At 43.9% G+C, this 13,105-nt stretch overlaps 1 protein-coding gene across 1 annotated transcript; it reads left to right on the top strand.

Moving 5' to 3' along the window:
• Positions 1 to 434: 434 nt before the first annotated feature.
• LOC135509177 (mitogen-activated protein kinase 12-like) lies at positions 435 to 12,127 on the top strand. The gene is made up of 12 exons (XM_064929608.1): positions 435 to 1,013; positions 3,179 to 3,308; positions 3,779 to 3,837; positions 4,047 to 4,158; positions 4,287 to 4,316; positions 7,546 to 7,593; positions 7,938 to 8,052; positions 9,367 to 9,438; positions 9,679 to 9,758; positions 9,857 to 9,935; positions 10,883 to 11,056; positions 11,513 to 12,127. Exons 1-12 carry the CDS (start codon positions 895 to 897, stop codon positions 11,578 to 11,580), a joined length of 1,086 nt encoding a protein of 361 aa, XP_064785680.1. The 5' UTR covers positions 435 to 894; the 3' UTR covers positions 11,581 to 12,127.
• The last annotated feature ends 978 nt before the right edge of the window (positions 12,128 to 13,105 follow it).

Raw genomic sequence — 13,105 nt, 5'->3', positions numbered from 1 at the left:
CTATGACATATATACACTACCGGTAAAAAGTTTTAGAACACCTCATTCAAGAGTTTTTCTTTATTTTGACTTTTCTACATGTAGATTAATTATGCATGTGAAGTATTGATGTTGCTCATGTTAAACAGTAAATACTAGAGCCTGCCACACCTAGCATAAAATATATTTTCTTTGTTTCTTTGCAGAAATGTTCAGAAAAAAAGACAAAGCTATTTTATTTAACTATTTCAAGATATGCTGTTTCTTTCTCCCAAACATGTTTGTGCAGTGTATCCTGGTATTGTGTATATTATGTCTGTTCCTCAGGCCTACACACAACTTTTTGAGTTTCTCCAACCAACCTTGGCGCTGTGGGAGGAATGTCTGTACCCTTGTGGACTCCTCAATGCACATGTCCCAGCAAGCCCTATTTACACTACACTGTAGGCTACACCTCAACATGGCCAATGCAGAAAGACATATAAAGGAGCAGCAACATCAAACAGGCCTGTAAAGATTTAACTTACACACAGTCATACTTGTATTCTGTCCTGGGTTTGACTTGTATACAAGTGATATTCTGATCTTCCAGGTTATATAGTTATCTAATAATAGGGTGCTTTCTTCTACTCCGCAGACGTGAAAATGACAAACTTGTCACCGTTTATTTGTCCAAACAGAACGCATACAACATTAATCAGCAGTTATATTGTGCACACAGCAGTGGATGTGTTGTCACACCACGCTTCATAAGACGCGGGAGTGGCTGTGTTCTGGTTGACCCCTGCAGGCGGCGCCTCGTTGCGCGTTACGAGAATTTCAAGAACGCATAGGTAGGACAATGGGTGTGTAAACGAAACTGGGAAATCACCTCTTGGGACACACAGTGAATTTGTTAAAAAGTGGTCACATAAGATGTCGAGCCGGACCAGACCTGGCTACTGTCGCCAGGACGTGAACAAAACCACCTGGGAGGTACCGGAGCAGTACCGGGAGCTGAAACAGGTGGGGACGGGGGCTTACGGTACAGTCTGGTAAGTGTCGTGGCAACTGGGGTCGAAAGAGATGTAACAACTAACGTTATGTATGTCTTGGTGCACTTTGACATAGTTTAGGCTATTCTAAATGTTATAGACCTAAAGCGGTGTGGTTAAATTTCGCATGTAACTAGGTTTTTGTTTGTTCTCAGTTCGAGAGAAAACGGCACCTATTGAGTTTCACGCCAAAGCGAGGGGCACTTCCTTATTTGAGGGCAGATTTCTCTGTATCACCTCAACCCATTTTGACATTTCACAGCCTATTTGCGTTCTCATCTCACAGGTCTTTGGAAGTGCCCATCTTGAATAGGATACTCATTCTAATAATGTAGGCTAAACTACAGCCTAGAATAGAATGGCAATATGTATGAAACTCACAAATTAAACTAAGTGTGTATTATTCCTACATCACTAAAAAGTTAAACGCTCAGAAACAGATCTTTAAATAATATACGCATTGCACTGTAGTCACATTACCTTTTTGTGACTGGCAGCATAGGTCCTTACATTGAGTACAACAGTATGAGTCATAATGCATATAAAAACTAGTGGTCAAACAGGGAAATGGTTCCAATAGGTTTTGCAACATTCATTGTTTTAAATATATTATACACTGCTCAAAAGAATAAAGGGAACACTAAAATAACACATCCTAGATCTGAATGAATAAAATATTCTTATTAAATACTATTTTCTTTACATAGTTGAATGTGCTGACAACAAAATCACACAAATTATCAATGGAAATCAAATTTATCAACCCATGGAGGTCTGGATTTGGAGTCACACTCAAAACTAAAGTGGAAAACCACACTACAGGCTGATCCAACTTTGATGTAATGTCCTTAAAACAAGTCAAAATGAGGCTCAGTAATGTGTGTGGCCTCCACGTGCCTGTATGACCTCCCTACAACGCCTGGGCATGCTCCTGATGAGGTGGCAGATGGTCTCCTGAGGGATCTCCTCCCAGACCTGGACTAAAGCATCTGCCAACTCCTGGACAGTCTGTGGTGCAACGTGGCATTGGTGGATGCAGCGAGACATGATGTCCCAGATGTGCTCAATTAGATTCAGGTCTGGGAACGGGCGGGCCAGTCCATAGCATCAATTCCTTCCTCTTGCAGGAACTGCTGACACACTCCAGCTACATGAGGTCTAGCATTGTCTTGCATTAGGAGGAACCCAGGGCCAACCGCACCAGCATATGGTCTCACAAGGGGTCTGAGGATCTCATCTCGGTACCTAATGGCAGTCAGGCTACTCCTGGCGAGCACTTGGAGGGCTGTGGGGTCCCCCAAAGAAATGCCACCCCACACCATGACTGACCCACCGCCAAACCGGTCATGCTGGAGGATGTTGCAGGCAGCAGAACGTTCTCCACGGCGTCTCCAGACTCTGTCACGTCTGTCACATGCTCAGTGTGAACCTGCTTTCATCTGTGAAGAGCAGAGGGCGCCAGTGGCGAATTTGACAATCTTGGTGTTGTCTGGCAAATGCCAAACGTCCTGCATGGTGTTGGGCTGTAAGCACAACCCCCACCTGTGGACATTGGGCCCTCATACCACCCTCATGGAGTCTGTTTCTGACCGTTTGAGCAGACACATGCACATCTGGAGGTCATTTTGCAGGGCTCTGACAGTGCTCCTCCTTGCACAAAGGCGGAGGTAGCGGTCCTGCTGCTGGGTTGTTGCCCTCCTACGGCCTCCTCCGTGTCTCCTGATGTACTGGCCTGTCTGCTGGTAGCGCCTCCATGCTCAGGACACTACGCCGACAGACACAGCAAACCTTCTTGCCACAGCTCACATTGATGTGCCATCCTGGATGAGCTGCACTACCTGAGCCACTTGTGTGGGTTGTAGAGAGTTGTCCAGAGTTGTCGACTGGCTGAATGCCAAAATGTAACAAAAGATCTACTCAGACTTCCAATGTGGTTCATTTGTATTTGTTGTGAGTTGTACTACAAAGAAGCATCGCTTTCTATGTTTGGCTGGGAAATGGTGTACAGGCGGTGGGAAGGGATGTTTAAAAATGGAATTAACCTAATTCTGCAATTGTATAGGACTCAAAGCTTAAATTAAGGTTTTAAATCACTTTTTGAGGACCTTTGTACTTCTTTCTCTCTCCCTCCAACACCTCAACCTCATCTCCATGTCTGTCTCCAGCTCTGCGGTGGACTTCAGGACAGGGACCAAGGTGGCCATTAAGAAGCTCCACAGGCCCTTCCAGTCTGAGCTCTTTGCTAAGAGGGCCTATCGGGAGCTGAGGCTGCTCAAACACATGAAACATGAAAATGTAAGACCTGCAAGCCTATAGTCCAAAATCAACTCTTATCCTGTTTCAATGCATTACTTTAGTCCTTGAGGTTTGTTGTCCTCAAGGTGTTTCCCACCCTGAGTGACACTAAGTAATTGCAATCAAGTAGGACAGCTGGTGTTTTAATAATAATAATATTTTTTAAACTTACTCACCCATAGAACAGCAAAATTATAAATATTTAAAAAAGAACATAACTGTATATTAATATCAATCTCTTCCCGTTGAGCCAGTTACCGAAAGGTCGCTGGTTAGAATCCCTGAGCAGGCTAGGTGAAAAATCTGTCAATGTGCCCTTGAGCAAGGCAATTATCCAGAGCGACTTACAGGAGCAATTAGGTTTAAGAACATCTGTTTAGTGACTTACATGTAAATGTAGCCTATAATATATCAAATACAACCCTTATTAAATACCTCATGGGTTGTTTCTGTTCTCTCCCTGGGACCAGGTTATTGGCCTTGTCTATGTATTCACTGCAGACCTCTCCTTGGACAGATTCCATGACTTGTGAGTACACTTGTGTTTTCATATTTGGGCACAATAGCTCACAAACCTCAAGTAAACTAAAACAGGAGACACAATATCCACATTCCACCCATTGGATTTTTAGCCAAGTCTTTGTTCCATCTTTCCTCTTCATGTTGGTTGGTTATTGTGAAGATAATAGACATTTCAGTCTCTCGGAATCTGTCCCTCCCTCCCTCGCTGTCTCTCAGCTATCTGGTGATGCCCTTCATGGGAACAGATCTGGGGAAGTTGATGAAGTTACAGAATCTCTCGGAGGACAAAGTACAGTTCCTGGTGTATCAGATGCTGAAGGGACTCAAGGTGTGTCTCACATAGCTACAAACGATCTCATAGATATATATTTCTACACATGCAGAACATAAATACAACTTGATTTGACCCTACTGCTGTATGTTATTGATGGAGATTGTTGTCGTCTTTTATTACAGTATATCCATTCTGCTGGCATCATTCATAGGGTGAGTGAATCTCCTTTTTCCTGTGTGTATCAAATCAAAGTGTATTTGTCACGTGTGCTGAATACAACAGGTGTAGACCTTACAGTGAAATGCTTACTTACAGGCTCTAACCAATAGTGCCAAAAATAGGTAAGTAAAAAATAAAAACAACAGTGAAAAATAACAGTAGCGAGGCTACATACAGTAGCGAGGCTACATACAGTAGCGAGGCTACATACAGACACCGGTTAGTCAGGCTGATTTGAGGTAGTATGTACATGTAGATATGGTTAAAGTGACTATGCATATATGATGAACAGAGAGTAGCAGCCGTGTAAAAGAGGGGTTGGGCAGGGGGGGGGGCACACAAAGCAAATAGTCTGGGTAGCCATTTGATTACCTGTTCAGGAGTCTTATGTCTTGGAGGTAAAAACTGTTGAGAAGCCTCTTTCTCCTTGACTTGGTACTCCGGTACCGCTTGCCATGCGGTAGTAGAGAGAACAGTCTATGACTGGGGTTGCAGGGGTCTTTGACAATTTTTAGGGCCTTCCTCTGACACTGCCTGGTGTATAGGTCCTGGATGGCAGGCAGCTTAGCCCCAGTGATGTACTGTGCTGTACGCACTACCCTCTGTGTTGTGCCTTGCGGTCGGAGGCTGAGCAATTGCTGTACCAGGCAGTGATGCAACCAGGCAGGATGCTCTCGATGTTGCAGCTGTAGAATCTTTTGAGGATCTCAGGACCCATGCCAAATCTTTTTAGTTTCCTGAAGGGGAATAGGCTTAGTCGTGCCCTCTTCACGACCGTCTTGGTGTGTTTGGACCATTCTAATTTGTTGGTGATGTGGAACCAAGGAACATGAAGCTCTCAACCTGCTCCACTGTAGCTCCGTCAATGAGAATGGGGGCGTGCTCGGTCCTCCTTTTCCTGTAGTCCACAATCAACTCCTTAGTCTTGGTTATGTTGTGGGATAGGTTGTTATTCTGGCACCACCCGGCCAGGTCTCTGACCTCCTCCAAATAGGCTGTCTCGTCATTGTCGGTGATCAGGCCGACCACTGTTGTCACCTGCAAATTTAATGATGGTGTTGTAGTCATGTCTGGCCATGCAGTTGTGGGTGAACAGGGAGTACAGTAGGGGACTGATCCAGTGTTGAGGATCAGCGTGGCAGATGTTGCTACCTAGCCTCACCACCTGGGGGCGGCCCGTCAGGAAGTCCAGGATTCAGTTGCAGAGGGAGGTGTTTAGTCCCCGGATCCTTAGCTTAGTGATGAGCTTTGAGGGTAGTATGGTGTTGAACGCTGAGCTGTAGTCAATGAACAGCATTCTCACATAAGTGTTCCTTTTGTCCAGGTGGGAAAGGGCAGTGTGGAGTGCAATAGAGATTGCATCATCAGTGGATCTTTTTGGGTGGTATGCAAATTAGGGTGGGTCTGGTTTCTGGGGTAATGTTGTTGAGCCATTACCAGCCTTTCAAAGCCCTTCATGGCTACAGATGCAAGTGCTACGAGTCTGTAGTCATTTAGGCAGGTTGCTTTTGTGTTCTTGGGCACAGGGACTATGGTGGTCTACTTGAAACATGTTGGTATTACAGACTCAATCAGGGATATGTTGAAAATGATAGTGAAGACACCTGCCAGTTGGTCAGCACACGTCCTGGTAATCCGTTTGGCCCCGCAGCCTTGTGTATGTTGACTTTTTTAAAGGTCTTACTCACGTCGGCTACAGAGAGTGTGATCACACAGTTGTCCGGAACATCTGATGCTCTCATGCATGCCTCAGTGTTACTTGCCTCGAAGCATAGAAGTGATTTAGCTCGTGACACGAGGCAGCCCGCGGCTGTGCTTCCCTTTGTAGTCAGTAATAGTTTTAAGCCCTGCCACATAAGATGAACTTCGGAGCCGGTGTAGTATGATTCAATCTTAGCCCTGTATTGACGCTTTGCCTGTTTGATGGTTTGTCAAAGGGTATAGAAGGATTTCTTGTAAGCTTCCGGGTTAGAGTCCCGCATCTTTAAAGCGGCAGCTCTACCCTTTAGCTCAGTGCGAATGTTGCCTGTAATCCATGGCTTCTAGTTGGGTTATGTACGTACAGTCACTGTGGGGACAACGTCCTCGATGCACTTATTGATAAAGCCACTGACTGATGATGTCAATGCCATCGGAAGAATCCGGAACATGTTCCAGTCTGTGCCAGCAAAACAGTCCTGTAGTTTAGCATCTGCTTCATCTGACCACTTTTTTATAGACCGAGTCACTGGTGCTTCCTGCTTTAATTTTTGCTTATAAGCAAGAATCAGGAGGATAGAGTTGTGGATGGATTTACCTAATGGAGGGCGAGGGAGAGCATTTGGTAGAACTGATTTAAGTTTCCCTGCATTAAAGTCTCCGGCCACTAGGAGCGCTGTCTCTGTTTGAGTGGTTTCATGTTTGCTTATTTCCTTATACAGCATCTGTCTGTGGCGGTAAATAAACATCCACGAAAGTATTGCTGAAAACTCTCTAGACAAGTAGTGGCCTAAAATTGATCACAATTTACTCTACTTCAGGCGAGCAAAATCTAGAGACTTCCATAGATTTTGTGCACCAGCTGTTGTTTACAAATATGCACAGACCCCCTCGTCATACCAGAGTGTACTGTTCTATCTTGCCGGTGCAGCGTATATCCCTCCTGCTGAATATCCATGTCATCATTGAGCCACGATTCCAAGAAACATAAGATATTACAGTTTTTGATGTCCTGTTGGTAGGTTATTCGTGATCCTACCTTGTCTAATTCATTGTCCAATGATTGCACGTTGGCAAGCAATATTGACGGTAACGGCAGCTTTCCCACTTGCCTCTTGCGGGTCCTCACGAGGCATCCCGCTCTGTGTCCTCTAAACCTGCGTCTACTCGTCTTGCAAATTACGGGGATGTTGGCCGTGTCGGGTGTTTGGAGAATGTCCTGTGCTTCCTGCTTGTTGAAGAAAACATATTTAGTCTAATCCGCAGTGAGTGATCTCTGTCCTGATATCCTCAAGCTCTTTTTTGCCCTAAGATACAGTTGCAGAAACATTATGTACAAAATAAGTTACAAATAACACAAAAAAAACACATAATAGCACAATTGGTTGGGCGCCTGTAAAACTGCTGCCATTTCTTATGGCGCCATTTTCACACGCGTGTGTGTATGCACGAACCTGTGTAATGCAAGTGTGCGTGCGTGTGTGAGGCCCCGCAAAATGACCCACTTAATGTTTGTATCTGCAGGACCTTAAACCTGGGAATCTGGCTGTTAACCAGGAATGTGAGCTCAAGGTACACAGTCACACACACAGTGCTCTGAAAACCTAAGTAAACATTCCACCATTGTGTCCAGCTCCACTGTCAATAACTCAGTCTGTGGCTTAACGGCCTCTGCACAGACCAACAGACAACATTTCACTCTGTTGTCATGGTTTGATGTTTGAGGACAGTTTTGCAATTATTATAACTTGCATAGTATTTAGTAGTCATGAACTGTCCCAATTTATTATTAGTAGGACTGATTTTGTAGATAGCATGTGGTTGTTTTACCTTAATTGAATGAAGAGCGTGTCTGCTGAATGACTCAAATGTAAATGTGTTGTCCAGTAATAACAAAAGCATGTTGTGTCTGTCAGATCCTGGACTTTGGATTGGCGCGGCAGGCTGACAGTGAGATGACTGGCTACGTAGTGACTCGCTGGTACAGAGCCCCAGAGGTCATCCTCAGCTGGATGCACTACACCCAGACTGGTCAGTACACTACGCAAAACTAATCTTAATTGGTCCAGGATTTGTGTTTGTAAGCCACTGATGGTTAAGGCTAATACTGGGATACATACAATTGATTCTAGATTGGATCCTCTACAAGGATGTAAAGTAATCTGAGTGGTCTACGTAGATGACCGTGTCTACTGAATGCATTGCATACTGTATGTAGTGTACATTGAAGCCTATGGATGATGGTAGAATATCCATTAGGTGGTGCTCTGTTCTGTATTTTTTCCTGGTGATAAATGCACTCAATCATGGTTTTATCAGCTCTGAACACCAGTCATGTTAATTGAGGTCCTTTCTATCAAAAACTGTATATTCATGACTGCTTTGTCAGGAAACTTAAGGAGAGAGATGCTGCTTACAAACACAGCAAGGTGACCAGGGACAATTGTATGGTTAAACAGTACCGATATGACCTACGGACGACGCAATCGCCATTACACTGCCTTCATCCATCTGGACAAAAGGAATGCATATGTCAGGATGCTGTTTGTCTGCAGCTTGGCCATAGTGCACTAAGCTCACCACAAAGATTATGGCACCGGGACTGAACTCCTCTCTATGCAATTGGTTCCTGGACTGCCTGACGGGCCGTCTTCAGGTGGTAAAGGTAAGCAACATTACCTCCTCCGCACTAATCCTCAACACGAATGCGTCCTCAGTCCCCTCCTGTACTCCCTAATACCCGCGGCTGCATGGCCTCACACAGTTCCAACTTGGTGGCGGCACGACAGTAGTAAGCCTGATTACCAACAACAACGAGACGGCAGCGTGGTGCCAGGTAAACAACCTCTCCCTCAATGTCATCAAAACAAAGGAGCTGATTGTGGACTTCAGGAGGAAGCACGTTTGGCACGTCCCCATCCTCATCAACTGGGCCGCCGTGGAGACGGTCAAAAACGGCAAGTTCCTCAGCAGTTTGAATCGGTCAAACCACACAGACACCTTGGTGCAGAAGGCACCACATCGACTCTTCACCCCCTGGAGGCTGAAGAAATGTGTCCTGTCCCCGATGGCCTTCCGTGCTCTACAGTGTCACCATTGAGAGCATTACCCCCCCCCCCCCCCCAAAAAAATGAACATTTACTCTGCCCCTCCCCCGATGTATATTTATTGTTGTAAATATATATTTTTTTCATTCACTTCTCTTTTTGACCTGCACTGTTGGAGCTCAAGAGTTTAAGAATTTCACTGTATCCTGCAATTACATCTGCGACCCTGTTCATGTGACTAATAAACTAATCTAATGCAATCAGTTAACAGTATTCTCTCCTTTTCTTCTCCTCTTAGTGGACATCTGGTCAGTGGGCTGCATCATGGCAGAGATGCTGTCGGGAAAACCACTGTTCAAAGGCAATGACCGTATCCTGATTTGACGTGATCTGACCTGCCCCTGAGCCTTCCCATCCACTGTTGCACAATACACTTATACAATTCTATTACTGTGGTTAATGCTGTTTATTGTGGAATCATGACTGTTTCCATTTGTACTTTTCAGTTTACCTGACTATAACTAGATAATACCCCAGGTGGTTCTGTTTCACCTTTACTGTAGATATTATGTGTTCACTATGTAGTTTGACCTTGACCTGTAGAGCACAGACCTGGATCAGCTGACTGAGATCATGAAAATCACTGGGACGCCCACTCAGGACTTCATCACCAAACTGCAGTCTCAGGATGTGAGTCATACACATACTGTACTTACAGGCCAAACACATACTATATGCCGACATACACATTGGCCTAAATTTAAATATGTTGACATTCTATTTCTCAGGCAAAGAACTATGTCAAAAGCCTTCCCAAAGTGCAAAAGAAAAACCTTCAGGAACTCTTTTCCAAAGTCAACCCACAGGGTAAAACTATCACCATCGCGTATAGTGAATCTGCAGAATCCCATTGGCATGACTACTGTGTGCTGTCTTTATCTCTGTCTTTATCTCTCTGTTTAGATGTACACTGTACATCTTTTTTTCTTCTCATTTTGTATGTCATAGTTGAAGTGTACCTATGATGAAAATTACAGGCCTCATCTTTTTAAGTGGGAGAACTTGCACAATTGGTGGCTGACTAAATACTTTTTTGCCCCACTGTATGTATTCCCTCTGTTCTGTTTAGATGTATGTATTCCCTCTGTTCTGTTTAGATGTATGCATTCCCTCTGTTCTGTTTAGATGTATGTATTCCCTCTGTTCTGTTTAGATGTAGGCATTCCCTCTGTTCTGTTTAGATGTAGGCATTCCCTCTGTTCTGTTTAGATGTAGGCATTCCCTCTGTTTTGTTTAGATGTAGGCATTCCCTCTGTTCTGTTTAGATGTATGTATTCCCTCTGTTCTGTTTAGATGTATGCATTCCCTCCGTTCTGTTTAGATGTAGGCATTCCCTCTGTTCTGTTTAGATGTAGGCATTCCCTCTGTTCTGTTTAGATGTATGTATTCCCTCTGTTCTGTTTAGATGTATGCATTCCCTCTGTTCTGTTTAGATGTAGGCATTCCCTCTGTTCTGTTTAGATGTAGGCATTCCCTCTCTTCTGTTTAGATGTAGGCATTCCCTCTGTTCTGTTTAGATGTAGGCATTCCCTCTGTTCTGTTTAGATGTATGCATTCCCTCTGTTCTGTTTAGATGTAGGCATTCCCTCTGTTCTGTTTAGATGTAGGCATTCCCTCTGTTCTGTTTAGATGTAGGCATTCCCTCTGTTCTGTTTAGATGTATGCATTCCCTCTAAGTGTATTGAGACTGTGATGTACTTTAAAATGACATTTTGCTTGATTTTATTCAATATCTCCCTTCGTTTCATCTCCAGCGGTGACAGTTATAGAGTGCATGCTGCTGCTCGACCCAGAGAGTAGGGTGATGGCGGCAGAGGCCCTCGCCCTGCCATACTTCTCAGAGTTTAGAGAGCCAGAGGAGGAGACTGAGGCCCAGCCTTACGACCACTCGGTAGACAACTCTGACTTGTCCCTGGAACAGTGGAAACGTAAGGAGGAGGGGAGGGGTGTATTCATTAGGCACCAAACAGAAGAAAACAGACTGAACGGGGAGAGATTACCTGAACTTGTCCAATAGCAACGATTGTTTTTGTTTACCATTTGCAAAACGTTTGCTACTGTGTGGCGTAATGAATACAACCCAGGACAGAGGGGAAGACGTGTCAATAGGGACCAGTTTGTTTTCATTGGTTAACATTATTACATGAAACCGTTATTGAAGGCATTTTTAAGGGATATCCAGTGGTCTTGTTTGGTGTGAAAGTCGTCACACTGTGCAGGCCTCCCTGGAATAGTGACTTGTTTTTTAGAATGTTTGTGTTGCTGATGGATTTTACAGTGAGCTACTGCAATATGCACATTTGCAGGATTTCATTCTGAAAATCCTTCTATATGTAAACACTGTTATTTATGTCTTCTCTCTTCCTCCATTTGTTTGTTCACAGGTCACACGTTCACAGAGATCTTGTCTTTCCAGCCCCAAGTGGTTGAGTCCAGGGAAACCGCACTGTAAGGTGAAGCGTCGCACATGGAAACCAACCCCCACCCACCATTTGTTTTTACAAGTGTCCTCCTCTGTTATCCAACATTCTCAGACTGTAATGTTTGTATGGGTTTACTCCTCACGTGTGTATATTTTCAGCTATTTTCATACCACTCTTGTTGGCTCCTGGATCAAGCGCTTGTCAAGACAGCGATTTTTGTCATTTAGGATAAGACGTTGTTTGTCCTTTGACTAGAATTCTAGGACGTTTCCGTGTGTGTGTGTGTAGCTGTGTAGTTGAAACATGTCTGTGACCCCTACTGATGTTTCCTTAACCTTGTCATTTACTTTTATCACCTTAATGAACAATGGTACAGGTCCAAACACCTGAAACCATTTACTAAAGTGTGAGCACAGGAGCAGTTATTTGATGATACAGTTTGCAGACACATAAAAACCATTGGTGGTCTGCAAAACGTTGCATAATTTTTTTACATTTTTTTTTAAATATAAGCCGTTTACTGTAATTTTGCTTACATTGGATATTTATTTTTTTATTAAAACACCATTGTTTAAAGATGTGTTCTTTTTTCATGCATACCTCTTTGTAGATATTTATATAAATCAAATCAAATTTTATTTGTCACATACACATGGTTAGCAGATGTTAATGCGAGTGTAGCGAAATGCTTGTGCTTCTAGTTCCGACAATGCAGTAATAACCAACAAGTAATCTAACTAACAATTCCAAAACTACTGTCTTATACACAAGTGTAAGGGGATAAAGAATATGTACATAAAGATATATGAATGAGTGATGGTACAGAGCAGCATAGGCAAGATACAGTAGATGGTATCGAGTACAGTATACACATATGAGATGAGTATGTAAACAAAGTGGCATAGTTAAAGTGGCTAGTGATACATGTATTTCATAAGGATGCAGTAGATGATATAGAGTACAGTATATATGTATACATATGAGATGAATAATGTAGGGTATGTAAACATATTAGGTAGCATTGTTTAAAGTGGCTAGTGATATATTTATATATTTGATATATTTTGCATCATTTCCCATCAATTCCCATTATTAAAGTGGCTGGAGTTGAGTCAGTGTCAGTGTGTTGGCTGCAGCCACTCAATGTTAGTGGTTGCTGTTTAACAGTCTGATGGCCTTGAGATAGAAGCTGTTTTTCAGTCTCTCGGTCCCAGCTTTGATGCACCTGTACTGACCTCGCCTTCTGGATGATAGCGGGGTGAACAGGCAGTGGCTCGGGTGGTTGTTGTCCTTGATGATCTTTATGGCCTTCCTGTAACATCGGGTGGTGTAGGTGTCCTGGAGGGCAGGTAGTTTGCCCCCGGTGATGCGTTGTGCAGACCTCACTACCCTCTGGAGAGCCTTACGGTTGTGGGCGGAGCAGTTGCCGTACCCGGCGGTGATACAGCCCGCCAGGATGCTCTCGATTGTGCATCTGTAGAAGTTTGTGAGTGCTTTTGGTGATAAGCCGAATTTCTTCAGCCCCTTGAGGTTGAAGAGGCGCTGCTGCGCCTT

Source organism: Oncorhynchus masou, chromosome 22 (assembly GCF_036934945.1).
Source record: "Oncorhynchus masou masou isolate Uvic2021 chromosome 22, UVic_Omas_1.1, whole genome shotgun sequence".
Taxonomy (NCBI): Eukaryota; Metazoa; Chordata; class Actinopteri; order Salmoniformes; family Salmonidae; genus Oncorhynchus; species Oncorhynchus masou.
This window is presented reverse-complemented; position numbering and strand designations above follow the sequence as displayed.

Coding starts and splice junctions, on each gene's coding strand:
- LOC135509177 (XM_064929608.1), top strand. CDS start 895: ATGTCGAGCCGGACCAGACCTGGCTACTGTCGCCAGGACGTGAACAAA. Junction 9,936..10,882: donor TTCCAAAGTCAACCCACAGG/GTAAAACTATCA, acceptor TTTCATCTCCAG/CGGTGACAGTTATAGAGTGC. Junction 11,057..11,512: donor GTCCCTGGAACAGTGGAAAC/GTAAGGAGGAGG, acceptor GTTTGTTCACAG/GTCACACGTTCACAGAGATC.